Source organism: Peromyscus maniculatus, chromosome 11 (assembly GCF_049852395.1).
Source record: "Peromyscus maniculatus bairdii isolate BWxNUB_F1_BW_parent chromosome 11, HU_Pman_BW_mat_3.1, whole genome shotgun sequence".
NCBI lineage: Eukaryota > Metazoa > Chordata > Mammalia > Rodentia > Cricetidae > Peromyscus > Peromyscus maniculatus.
In genome coordinates this window covers 43299238-43312038 of record NC_134862.1, presented here as the reverse complement: position 1 = coordinate 43312038, position 12801 = coordinate 43299238, and the positions used below count along the sequence as shown (strand labels likewise).

General features: G+C 48.5%; 1 protein-coding gene across 5 annotated transcripts in view; it reads left to right on the top strand.

Moving 5' to 3' along the window:
* The window catches only part of Atp2b4 (ATPase plasma membrane Ca2+ transporting 4), a 104564-nt gene extending 93322 nt beyond the window's left edge, over nt 1-11242 (top strand). For 2 of the 5 annotated variants that reach the window (XM_015986746.3, XM_076547428.1), the window contains exons 20-21: nt 2129-2303; nt 6856-11242. In XM_015986746.3, coding sequence (XP_015842232.1) covers nt 2129-2303; nt 6856-6881 — 201 coding nt within the window. In that variant the 3' untranslated portion in view covers nt 6882-11242. The remainder of the gene's footprint in view (nt 1-2128; nt 2304-6855) is intronic. The other 3 variants (XM_006993217.4, XM_006993216.4, XM_076547429.1) reach the window with 2 other exon arrangements.
* The last annotated feature ends 1559 nt before the right edge of the window (nt 11243-12801 follow it).

The window sequence follows — 12801 nt, the reverse complement described above, 5'->3', positions numbered from 1 at the left end:
CTGCTAGAGCATAAAGGAGCTGGGTCAGAATGGCTTTAAAGCCTAAATTTGAGGCCACGCATGGTGGTGCCTGTCTTTAATCTCAGCACTCAGGAGGCCGAGGCTTCCTAGTTGCAGGCCAGCCTGGACTATATAGCTAGATCCTGCCTCCAAAACAGAGAGGCAAAAGCCTAAACTTAGGCTCCAAAGGCAGCCCATTAAAGATGCCATTGAGCTCTGCGGTGGTGGCGCACGCCTTTAATCCCAGCACTCGGGAGGCAGAGCCAGGCGGATCTCTGTGAGTTCGAGGCCAACCTGGTCTACATTGCGAGATCCAGGACAGGCACCAAAACTACACAGAGAAACCCTGTCTCGAGGGGGAAAAAAAAAAGATGCCATTGACAAGACCCACCCATGCCGTTGTAATTGGCACCCGACTGTGTGGACGATGCTGAGTGCGCTGAGTATACCTTCCATGTCTAAAGCCCTCCCACCCCATCGATTGCTCAGCCTCAGTGGGGTCCTAACAAAACCCCTCACTGTCAGGCTGCTGGTCCAGATGGTCCACCCCACTGCAGCAGGTGGGGTGGGGGGTGCTGCCAAGCGCCTGCTCAGTCCTGGTTGGGATTTCCCCCTTTCCCTGGTCTAGGCGGTTCCTCCCTTTACCTTCTCCCTTTAGTTCGGAGGAGGTAAGAGCACTAGATAGCAAATATTTGAAGAATGAAAGGACTGGACTCTTAGAACAGTAAACATGGAGTGCAATTTCATTGTGGAAGTTGGACCTTGTAACGCTGTAAGCACCTAGAAAAGAGCCTCTACCTTCTTCATGGGCTGGAACCTTCGCCAGGGAAGCCCTCACCTCCTGCTTTGGCCCTCAGTCCACTGAAACAGAAAATCACAAAAGTGAGAAAAAGCGGGTGTTTTAACCTTGGTCTCCACCCGGAGGCTACCCCTAAGCATTTCATGGCTTCCCAGAGACTTTGTATACAAGAAGAGGAGTCTGCCTCATCTTCTGGGGATGCAGTCGAAGGACAGAGACAGTGCCTTTCCCGTCCTCCTGGACTGTTCCTAAGGGGATCCCAACAGATCTCAGAAGGATAAACAGACCCCTTTCTATTTGCTCCTTATGATTTAGGGGTCAAAGAAAAGGAGAGTGGATTGATGCCGACCCCAGATCACAGTCACTGTGGGAAAGCACGGTGATGGTATTAATTGCCTCTATCCTTGAGGTGGAGCAAGCTGAAAGCCAGCGGCCTGATCTGGTAGGCAGGTAGACTTTGAGAGCCTCCAGGCACCAGCACCCGCCTGGCCACCGCCAGCCGCTGGGGTGCCAGCTCTCAGGAAACTGCTGACTTCCTGTCGGCAGGTCTGCCAGTGAAGCTCTCTGGTGCTTCAGGAATACAATGAGTAGAATTCTGTCTAATAGGTCACCTGAGCTCCGCTGCAGCCAGAGGAAGAGGTGGTCCTGAAAGACACCTCATCCAAGCAAAGCAGCTCACAGTCTAGTAGTCTTCCGACCGTGGTCACCCGTGTGTGGACTGCTGTACTGCCCGTTTTTCTTTAAACACCTGTTATTTTCCTGGAACTTTTGTCAAAATGATTAGTTGACTTAGTTGGTTTAGAGGCTCCTGAGCCCTAAGTTTCACTAATATATATATATGCTTTGCTTCCGATATGTCAAATTGTCTGCCTTATTTTTTAATCAATTAATTTTTTTGTACATTTTATTTAATTAACATTTTTTTCATTTATTTTACATACCAACCACAGTTTCCGTCCACCTTATTTTTAAGGGCACAGGTCAAAATGATGAATAAGCTACTGGTCTCTGCCTAGCTGTTAGTTGTAGGGAGAAGTTCCTTTATATTTTAAAAGGCCTTTGGACTCCTGTCCATCCTAAGCTACAGGGGAATGAAAACCGAATCATAGTGGGGTGTTTGAAAAATCCATAGCAAATTGTCCCTTAAATGAAGTGTAATATGCAATTTGATGACCTTCCCAACCCCATCTCCACCTGCTGCTCTGGGTTCGAGGGACTCTCTCTCTTGCTCTTCGTCCCCTTTCCCCAGCCCTCCTGACCCTGCCTTCCTCTTCCTTCCCTTCCCTCTGACTGTGGAGCAAAGCTGTCTCACTCTCTGATTCTTTGCAGATTGAAGTAATTAACACATTCCAGACGGGAGCCTCTTTTAAGGGAGTCCTAAAGCGACAGAACATGAACCAACAGCTTGATGTAAAGCTGGTTCCTAGCTCCTATTCCGCTGCTGTTACTCCAGCCAAATCTTCCCCTTCCACCTCTTCTGCCGTTCCGTCTCCTCCTGTGGGCAGTGAGTGAGAGTCTGTTACCATGCATGATTTGCTAGAGCGACCACAAGAGAGCACGTGGCATCCACTTTAACCAACCGTGGTTACTTATCCTTTTCGGTTTTTCCCCCTTCGACCTTTTGACTTAAAGGAAGAAAAGACAAAAAAAAAAAAAAAAAAAAAAAAAAAAAAGGTTAAAACCAGGCTGTCTGACCTTTCATTTTACTTCCTTTTTTACTGATGGAAAGTAGTTAAACCTTAACTATTTTAAAGACAATAGTCCTGCTTTCCGATTGTTCTCTGCATTGCCTGCTGCTTCTTTTCCTGAATTGTTTTGCTTGGCTTTGCTTTGTCTCAGCTCAGGTTTGCTTTGTTGCACTGTCCCTCTCCCCCTCTTCTGGTCTAACTCCGCCTCTTTAGAGATGAAGTCCGTCCTTAGTGAAGACCTAGGAAGTCTCTTCACTTGGGGGCGAGGGAGCCGCTGCCCACGGGTCCTTAACCAGGGCCTGGCCAAATGGAGCCAGTACCAAACTTGTTCAATAACTTCAGTCCTTTGGGACTGCAACCCCTGCACTGTTGGCTGGCCACCAGATTGGAGAAGAAGTTAGTCCAACCTGTGTTGTCTCACCGCTCATAGATGACCTTAACTATAACTCTAGTTCAAGAACCAATTAACTCACAAATGAGCAGGAGAAATAAAACGATTCTGGCCCCTGTGGTCGTATGTGGCACCCCAGCACTCAGTAGGCTGAGGCAAGAGAATTGTGACTTTAGAAGTTTCTGAAGAGCCCCCCACCCCCACCCCATCTTTTCATCTGGTTTGATTGTTCAGCAGCCAGCCCTTTGTATCATGCTTTGCACATTCAGTTTTAGGAAAACCTGCCTGTCTAGACTTACTTAGTACCTGTCGGATTTCAGCCTAGGGCCTAGGGCTTGCTGCTCTTCCTGATAGACTGTTGAACACTTGCTAACTAATGCCTTCCTATTTCTGGTCGTTTTACCTTCCCGGAACAGGAAGCAGGGGGAGGCTGTCATTCTAGTGCCTGGTGAGGGAAGGTCCTCCACCGTCACACGTATTATTACGGACTTTAAATGCCTGCGTGTCCAGGGCGTCCCTCCCGAAGCCAGCCCTGGGTTGCTTTGCCCATGCTTCACGTGACTGTGGGGCTGGTGTTCCAAGCTTCAACTTGTTTTTGCCTTTTAGCTACCCCATAAGAGTTCTGGTATGAGTTGGGAGTGAGGGTGGAGGTGACAGTGATGGCTGCTTTTTCCTTCAGGCCCAAAGGCAGGCCTGGAGGCACTAAAGCCTTGCCCTGCCCAGTGCAGACGCCTCCCCCTCTAGTCCTCCCACATTCCTGACTTAATCCCTTCTCTCTCTCAACCCGGCCATCCCCTTCTAACTAGTTTCAGTCCTTCTTAGCCATTTCTCTGTAGAAACGGCTGGTGCTGGCCGTCCCAGAGCTTTGATGGCAGAGACCAGTGGGCTCAGAGGAGCTGGTAGACCCCATGTCCTGAGCCCCCAAAAGTTTACACCAAAAGGAGAGACAGACCACACCTGCTCCTTCTCCAGTTTGGCCCTTCCCTGGAGGTCCGGGGATTGCAGTTGTGTGTTTTAAAGCCCTCGTTCCCGTTCCAGAGCACTTAAAATGCTGTGCATCCTATCTCCCTCAGGTCTCTACGGCTTCCACCTGGGAGGAAGCCTCTTACTTCTCTAGCCCTAGTCTATGACGTGGGAGTAGAAAAGCACAGTATTCCAGTGGGGAAATCATCAGCTCGTGCACAGAGCTCCACAGTATGCTCCACTTTCTCCTGATGGTCCAGCCTACTCTGGCCTCCTGCCTCATGAAGGAGTTACCCTTCAATCCGCCCCTGGGGAAACATTTCACAGAGGGAAGCGTTGGCTGGCTAAGTGAGGAGTGTGTGAAGCTTTCCCCATACCAGCTCCACCAACCCGCCCTTGTCCCCACGTACTTGTCCATGTACCCCATGGAGACCCTGTGCTCCAGGCACAGAGGATGCCAGCCCTGGATCAGTGGGTGACAGGCTGTGTGACTGTCCAGCAGCACACGTTCACTGAGCCAGTGTTGGAGTTGAGCATTCCAGCACAGCCCCAGGCCTCTGCCGCTCACTTTCGCCCCCACCCCCTGGGCCAGGTGCCCTGACTCCTTGCCTGAGCTTCCTTACAGGTTAGCTGGTTCTCCTTATCCCCAGAAGTCCTGAAATCTAACTGAACGACTGTGCTTTGCTTCCCCGAAAGGTTCCCCTCTTCCTCCCAATTGCCCATCCCTCTTTTCTTCTATCTCCCTCATTTGTTTATCCATGAGAGTGTTATTAATTGCCCCGGGGGGGGGGGGGGGGGGAATCAGAACAGGCTGAGACCCTCCGACCCTAATTTTCACAAATCAACTCCTTTTATAATGGATTTCACATATAATCGTTGCAAAAAAGTGTCCAGTTGCTTAAAAAGAAAAAGGAAAAAAAAACCTAGAAGCAACCAATTTAAGTCACTAATCTAGAAGACAAAGAACTAGTGATATAAAGGTACCTGCCCTCCAAAGAGAGGTGGTTCGGGACCTGTCCCTTGTGGCCAAAGTGTCTATACCAGGGCTAAGGGAGAGAGCATTGAGTTTGAGCTCGCTTAATCTAACTTACAGAAAAGTTGGGACCACACGATGGGTAGAGGTGGCCTCTATTCTGCCTAATCTTTATCCAGATCTGAGCAGGAGCAAGCTGCCTGGTGAAATTCACCAGCAGATGGGCAGCAGAACCACAGACGAATGGAAACAGGCCCTCACTGTTGCCGATGAGGTTCCAGATGCCTTTACGCTTCTTTATGGATGCCACAGGGTCGAGCTGGCCGTTGAGTGGCAGAGTCTCTTGCCTTCTAAGGTCTGGACACCCCAGTCATGGGTGACTCTGTCGGCTATAGAGGAGAGAGGCCAGGGAAGGACAGCCTTAGCCAGAGAAGAGAGAGCCACAGTTCTGATGGGGAGGCTGCTGTAGGCAGTCTGTTTGAGGGATCTGTAAAATGATGAGAGGTTCAGGGACAGGAAATCCAGCTGGCTTATTTGGCTAACTGTCCATGTGTGCCGCTACCTCCTTGCTCTTGCTTCTTCTCCAGGGATGTATTTTTTTATTTAAACAGCAGAAGAATAAAAGAGACACTCTTACCCCAACACCCACTGCTCCTTCATAACCCTTCTCCCGACCTTAACAACTTCTGCATCCCCCCTCGGTTCTTTTCTGAAGGAGAATGTATCTGAACCAGACTAGGACTGGCCACTTCCCCTAACAAAAACCACCCAATCACCATCTTCCTTCCTTTCCTGATCTCCCTTCTCAGTTCTCTCTGGCATCCAACGCCCCCCCACACACACACACACACAAACACACACACATACACCGCACCCCAATCTACCAGCCCAGATTCTAAGCCACACTTGAGTGACAAAGTTCAGAAACGTAGAATTAGCAGAGCAAAACAACAGCAAAAAAAAAAAACAAAAACAAAAAAAAAAACAAAAACACACAAAAACCCAAGTTGACGCTTCTGACTAAGGAAAAGCTGCTCCCCAGAGAGGGCAGTAGGGCTTCTCTGGACTCCTTGACAGATTGAGTCCCTCCTGTGTAGTAAGAGAGGGTGACAGGGTAGTGTGTTTGTCCGTCTCCCCAGGAACAATGCTGCCTCTAGGATCAGGTTTCTCTCCTGGTCCTCTGCTTCTTCACACAAGGTCATGTTCTTCTTTACAATCTGCAAATGGCTGGGTCAAGCAGCATGAATTTACACGTTGGGTCTGGGCAGCATTGCTGTGGCTCAGACATGAGTGTGCACTTGAATGGGGGACACCAGGCCTTCTTCAGGAGGCTTCTTTTGACACCTGTCTGTTTTCTGCCTCTTCCGGGAGAGGAGGGCATGGAGCGGAGGAGCTCCACTTTTGAGGGGGAGGGGACACAGTGGAGGTTGTGGGGGGTATGAGGATGTGCATGTCTTCTGACTGAACCGTTAGGGACTTTTCATTTCCTGCATGCTGCGGAATGAAGACTGGTTTGTCTGCCTGGCCGCACAGTATCCACGGGCACTTGTCACCCAGGGTTGATCGTGTGCAGATTGGTGAATGCTGGCTCTCTGAGGGGCTTTCAACGGATAACAAAACTGCCGTATGTGATTCTCCCTTCCCACACTCACAAAAGGTTTGGCTTCACTCCAGAAAGCCACCCGTGGGGGTTGTCTTTTAAGTTTGTCCGTCAATGTCACCTAGTTCCAACACGCTGTCCTCTGTCCAAAAGAACTAATGAGTCTCTTGGTTTGGTTTCATTTTAAGAGTGGATTGTTTGGGAATGCTAAGTTCGCTTTGTGCTACTTTTTGGAATGCAACCTTTGAAGCATCCTTGTTGTCTGCCTCACTGACGCCTCGTGCTTGAGATTTGAGGCGTGTGGTGGCTTGGGTTGTTGAGCCGCCGTGTTTTGTGGCTGGGGTTTTGTGGTCTTTCCGTAGACCACTAATTTTTCCTGTTCTGCGTTACCAATTCTCACCTCCCTATCTTCTCACCCTCTTTCTCATCCCCCTGGTCTAGATCAAAGTGGTCAAAGTGTTCCATAATTTCCAACAAGTCGTCCATAAACCCAGGAACCAACACTCCATCCACAACTTCATGAACCACCCTGAATACAACGTAGACGATGAATTTCCGAAGTCATCCCAGGATGATCAGGAGGAAGATTCCGGACCGGGTCCTAAATCGGGGACTGGGGTGCTCCTGTTGGATGGTGAGGCCACTCCACATGACAACAAAAACAACAATGCCGTGGACTGCAACCAAGTGCAAATCGTCGCCTCCCATTCCGACAGCCCGCTGCAAAGCCTGGAGACATCAGTTTGAACGTCCATTCTCTGACTCCCGTCCCTGCTTTCCCTGTTTCTTTTATCATCTATCCCGTCTATAAGGTGACGATGGGACTTGTCACTGTTGTGTCAGCTGCTCCTAAGTGTGTGAGAACCCCTACGTTGGCCGTGAAGAAACCAGAGCACAGGCCTACAAGGATTCGGCCAAACCCTGGGCAGGTAATGGTAGCTCTACTCCTCAAGTGTATCAGTTGTCGTCTTTAAGGAAATGATGACAATCCTCCTGGCATCACCCAACCCAAGGTCTCCACAGCATTCCCGCAGGTGTCACCGCCTCCTGACTTGGAGACTTTATGAGTTTCTGCCATTGACAAGCTGAGTTGTAGGCTCAGGGAGAGACAAATACCCTGTGTTTGTGTTTCAGTAGACTGATTACTCTTAGAACATTTTTCCTATTCTGAAAATGTCCACCCTAAGGCCTCTAGCTCTTCCTGCTCTTCAGTCTGACCTCTCCAAGGTTCTTTGGTTCTTATGTGACCCTTCTCATCCTTCCTCTTAACTCTTTATTTTTTTTTTTCCTAAGTTGTGGTAATTAAGAGAATGGAAAGGACATGGACAAGCTGAGTCAACTTTGGCCCCTTCTGGCCCCCGTAGAACCTTTCATTTTGTTCTAGAGGCAGGCAGATTTCTTTGCTAAAATGGTCTTTTTGGAGCAAATGAGCTAGTGAAATATTTCTCTATTTCCACCAGGTCAGCTCCAACTTCTGAATGTCCATTGGTCTTCTTGAGTATGTCGGGGTTTTTAAGTGCCAGGGAAATCAGCCATGACCATGAAGCTTTCATATGTATAATATGTAGTTTTTAACCACAGGCTTGAGCTTCCTCCTTGCCTAAGGTGGTAGCAAAAGAATGAATGGGGCATGACCCTGCCTCCTAGCTGGATGAGGAGTTTCAGGACCAACATGGGGCAGGCGTAGGACCAGAAATCACTGAAGCAGACTATTTTCAAGGGTATTTGCCAAGACTCTCCCAGGGCAGGAGCTGATGGATAGGGGAATGGGTGTTCAGAAGCCTTGGGAGGGGCTAGAGAACCAATCCCTAGGGATCTGAGAAACCTCCCCTCAGGCTAGGCGCCTGAGTACCAGCTTTGACATCCTCTTTGCTTTTCTAATTCTATGCTTTGTTGTGTCCCACAACATTTTCTGCCTCTCAGGAGGTCCCCAACTCTTGCAAATATTTCAATGTTGAAAATACACACCGGAAAGAGGAGGCTCCCTGACAGGGTTCTGATTCAAGGAGCAAAAGGCCCTTCCCCGGAAAGCTCCCTGCCTCCTCTCTCCTCGCTTCACACACACGCTCTCCCAGCCGTCAGCAGTGTCTCCACTGCTACCCAGGAAAGCCCGTGCCTTTTCACCCCCAACACTGCCCAAAGCATCCTCTGCCCACCCGCCTCTCGGGAGTTGGGAACTTCACCGAAAGGGACTTCGCCTTACTGGGATGAGGTGGAGGCACGTTCCCAGGTGCTCCATCTCTACCCCTGCTATGCTGATCTAAGCATGTTTGTGCAGGTGGACCAAACTGATGTCCCCAAGTCCCATCTCCCGTGAGTTCAGTGAAGCCTGCCTCCCAAGGCTCATGAGAGCTGCCAGGGTTCCACTTGGGAGAGAAAGACAAGATGAACTTGTCCCCTCCTAGCCTTTCTTCTAGAGATCTTCCTCCACCCAAGCTGCCAAGATAGGATGAGTAAAGGAACAATCCCCAGTCCGCACCCGTTACAGCCTGCTCCATCATTACAGGAAGTAGCGAGAAGGCTTTGATTTTGAGTTTTGCAAAGCTTACACACTTGAGCAATCTTTCCTCGTGGCGAAAAAACAGCTCACTGGAGTTGTTAATTATTCACACACACACACACACACACACAAAGTACATTCAAAGATTGATTCTGTCAACTCTTTTATTACCTCAGATCATTTTTCAAAGCAAGCCAATAACAAGCTTCGAAGGCCATTTACCATCCTTGCTCCCAAGAGACTTTTGTGGTGCCTGGAAGGTTATTCTTGAGGGCTTTATGTCTACTTTTTCAAAGTCAATAGTTTGTGTGTGTGTATGTGTGTGTGTGCGCGCGCGTGCGCCTGTGTATGTGTGTGTTCCAGTTTCCATAGTAAGAGAGAAAATATAGAAATATTATGCAAAAAAACATAGTTTTCTTTAGATCAGAAACTAATATTTTTGAGTCAGCCATATATATATATATTGTTTGAAGAACTTCAAATAAAATGCCGTCACAGAGCACCATAGAGGGAGCACTCAGCCAGCTGTTTGGCATGACAGGTGGCTCAGTATATTTGTAATTGGTTTTAAAAATATATATATAATATACCATACTTCCTTTCTCCAAACAGCCATCTTTATATTTAGGGAAAAATAATTGTTGGGTTCTAGACTTTTTTAATATATATTTTGTTGAAATGGAATTGAGTAAGTTCAAGTGTTTCTGTGCATATGTTTTTCCTATTCAGTTTCAGTGATCCAGGTGGCAGTGAGTAAATATGACAGAAGTTGATAACAGATTCCCCTAAATGGTGCTTCGGATCTGAGAGAGGTCTGATGGGGAGAAAGAGAAACTACCCTAGAGCCCTGTTTTGATAACCCTGCAGGTAGTGAGGGAAACCCCAGGAAAGAGGCTTCCCCTCTGTCAGGACGTGGATGTACGCTGCCGAGGAGGAGCGCCAGGCTTGTTGGTAACCAGGGCCGCGGGCCAGCTGGGCTTGTTGATGAGGCGTTAGCTGGCAAGCAGTGACAGTGGCAGTCTCTCCTGGTAGGCAAGGGAACTGTGACATAGGGGGACTTGCATTTCTTTACGCTTCTTTCACTTCCCCTTCCCCCTAGAGTGACCCCATTAGTGAGTCTTTGTGCATGAATCTGCGTAGTGGCACCTTCCTCTTTTGTATGACACAGCAGATGGGAGACTGAGCTCCAAATGGAAAAGATAAATACAGCAATGGTTGCTTCCAGTCTGACAGTCTGAGGACGAGGTCCCTCTCAACAGTCCTTCACTGTCCTCTAGAGTGCTTTTCCCATCCCAAAGGATGTAAGAGAGACCAGCTAGACCCCCCTCTGGGCCTTTGTGGAATTCCTCAGGTTTGGATTTATATTTTTTTTCCTTCAAGCTTTAGGGGACAGTTGCACAGAACAATCAGAGTGATTACCTCACTGCCGAAAACCCAGAGGGGCACGCGTGCTTGAGTGTGCCTGACTCCTCTCCTGCGTCCCTCCCTTCCTCCCATCCCTTGCCTTACAGTTAAAGCGACCTGCGACCTGCGGTACCATCCCAGTCTGCGCACTCAGCCACCTTTGCGTCTCGGGCCGCCCCATGCCACTGGTGGGCGTGCGCACTTACAATGCCTGCTCTTCTAAAGCCATCCCAGCCTCTTCCTCAGTAGACCGCATACCCTCCCTCCCTCCCTCCCTGCCATTCAGCTCAGAGCCAGAACTTTTGCCTTCCCAGCTCTGCAGTGAGGCCTGCTGTCCCCTTTCTTCTTCCTGGGAGAGGTGAAGGGAGGTGAGCTCCCTGCCACCCAGTCGGCCTTTGGTTCGTGTTTTCTCCCCATGTGTATATATGCCATATGTAAATATGCCATATATATGTGCCAACAAGTTGATCTATGCCATCTTTTCTAATCGGCATGCAGATAGGAATTTTGAGTTTCTTCGCAGTAACTAGTATAATGAGCACTGGTTATTTTTGTACAAAAGAAAAAGAAAAAAACAAACAAACAGAAAACTGACTGTTGTAGTCTGCATGACAGACATGATGATATCAAAGCAATGTATATCCTAGTGTGTATTGCCATAGTTTGCAGTTCAGCTTAACAGTGCACCCCATCTGTATTTGCATTTGATATTATTTAAGCTCTATGTATAATGTTTCGCATGTATTTATATGGTTCTTGTGGGGGATGCTATAAACTGACAAATCTGTAATGCAAATGTGTCATCCCACTGATACGGGAAGAAGAGTTTGGAAAGGGGTCATTTGTTGGAACCAATAAAGCTTTTTGCTGATGAGCAGAAACCAATGCCATGCACTGAGAATAAAAACCCATGCCCACTTGTAACGTGCCGTCTTCCATGTGTCTTTCGGGTCTCACCGTTGGGGCTGCCAGGGCTGAGAAGGGTTTTTACCTTCACCACCTTTAGAGCAAAACCAGGGCCCAAGCATGTCCCTTCCCATGACATGCTTCCTTCAGGGGCCCGCAGCCCTGGGGACCAGCCTCGTTCCCTAGGAGAGCCAGCTTTTCTGTACACTCTACGGCTGGAGTTGGGTAGAGTTCATGATCCAGGTCCTGAAAAGCTGAGGCCTTGGGAAGGATGAGCAAGAGGACTCCCGGCTTAGGTCCTCCTTCTTCTCCTCCTTCGTCCCCTCCTCCTTACCTTCTCCCCTCCTTTCTTAAAATGCCTTTTGACAAAGTTAGTCCCCCCTTAGAGTAACTGCTTTTCCTGGAGACATTCTCCGCCATCCACCTCCTCTTCCCTTTGTTTTTAACGTTCCATTCATTACATTTTGGCGTCATGACTGTGTTAGACTCCAATCTCTGATCAAAGAAGGTAGGCCATTTACCTCTGGGCTGCCATATCTCTCAGATGACTCCTTGTAGCTCGCACCCAGGTATACAACCAAGTTCCCTGCTCCCTTTTAAGTCACCCCCTCTAGAAAAGAGCCCTGTCTCTTCTCCAGGGTTCCTTAGTAAAGTGTGTCGGTGAAGGACAGCCAGCGTTCCCTGGTGGTCTCTCTGGGATGAATCTGAAGGGACCAGCCTGGATGGAAGACTTGCAGGCTATGTCTTAAAGAAAAAAAAAAATTTGATGTGTATGGGTGTTTTGCCTGCATGTACGTCTGTGCTTCTCATGCCTGGTGCCCAAGGAGGCCAGAAGATGTCTTTCGATCCCTTGGAACTGGACTTACAGATGCCTGGGAGCCTCCATGTGGGTGCTGGGAGCAGCAAGTGTTCTTAACCACTGAGCCATCTCGCCAGCCCTCAGCCTAAGCATTATCTCCAGCGGTCTTGCCTGTCCCAGATTGCTCTCCATAGGCATGGACACATGGCCCACTTGGTTTCTTTAAAGTGGAAGCTAGGGAAGTAATTAATTTAAGTAGCTTTAAACTTTAAAGGACTTGGGGCCTTATTTGAGAACAGAAGCCATAAAGCAGTCACTTGCTTTTCTCCCCCATTGTAAGTGCCCTTCTAAATGCCCTTGCTAAAAAGGATGTCCACACACCCATAACATCCTTTCTGGAGCATGACCCCATATTTTTCCTTTTACTTTCCCATCTTGCCCTTATTGGGACTCTCTCTGTGCCTCTCTTAAGACATCAGATTTTTTGTTTTTGTTTTTTGTTTGTTTGTTTGGTTTGGTTTTTGGTTTGTTGTGTGTGTTTTTCTGTTTGTTTGTTTGTTTGTTTTTTGAGATAGGGTTTCTCTAAGTAGCCCTGGCTGTCCTGGAACTCACTCTGTAGACCAGGCTGGCTCGAACTCAGAGATCCACCTGTCTCTTTCTCTTGAGTGCTAGGATTAAAGATATGCACCACTACTGCCCGCCTAAGAACTGGATCTTAAAAACATAACCTCCTGATCCAGCATGTGGTAAGGAAAGGTGTCTGGCTAAGACTGCTGTG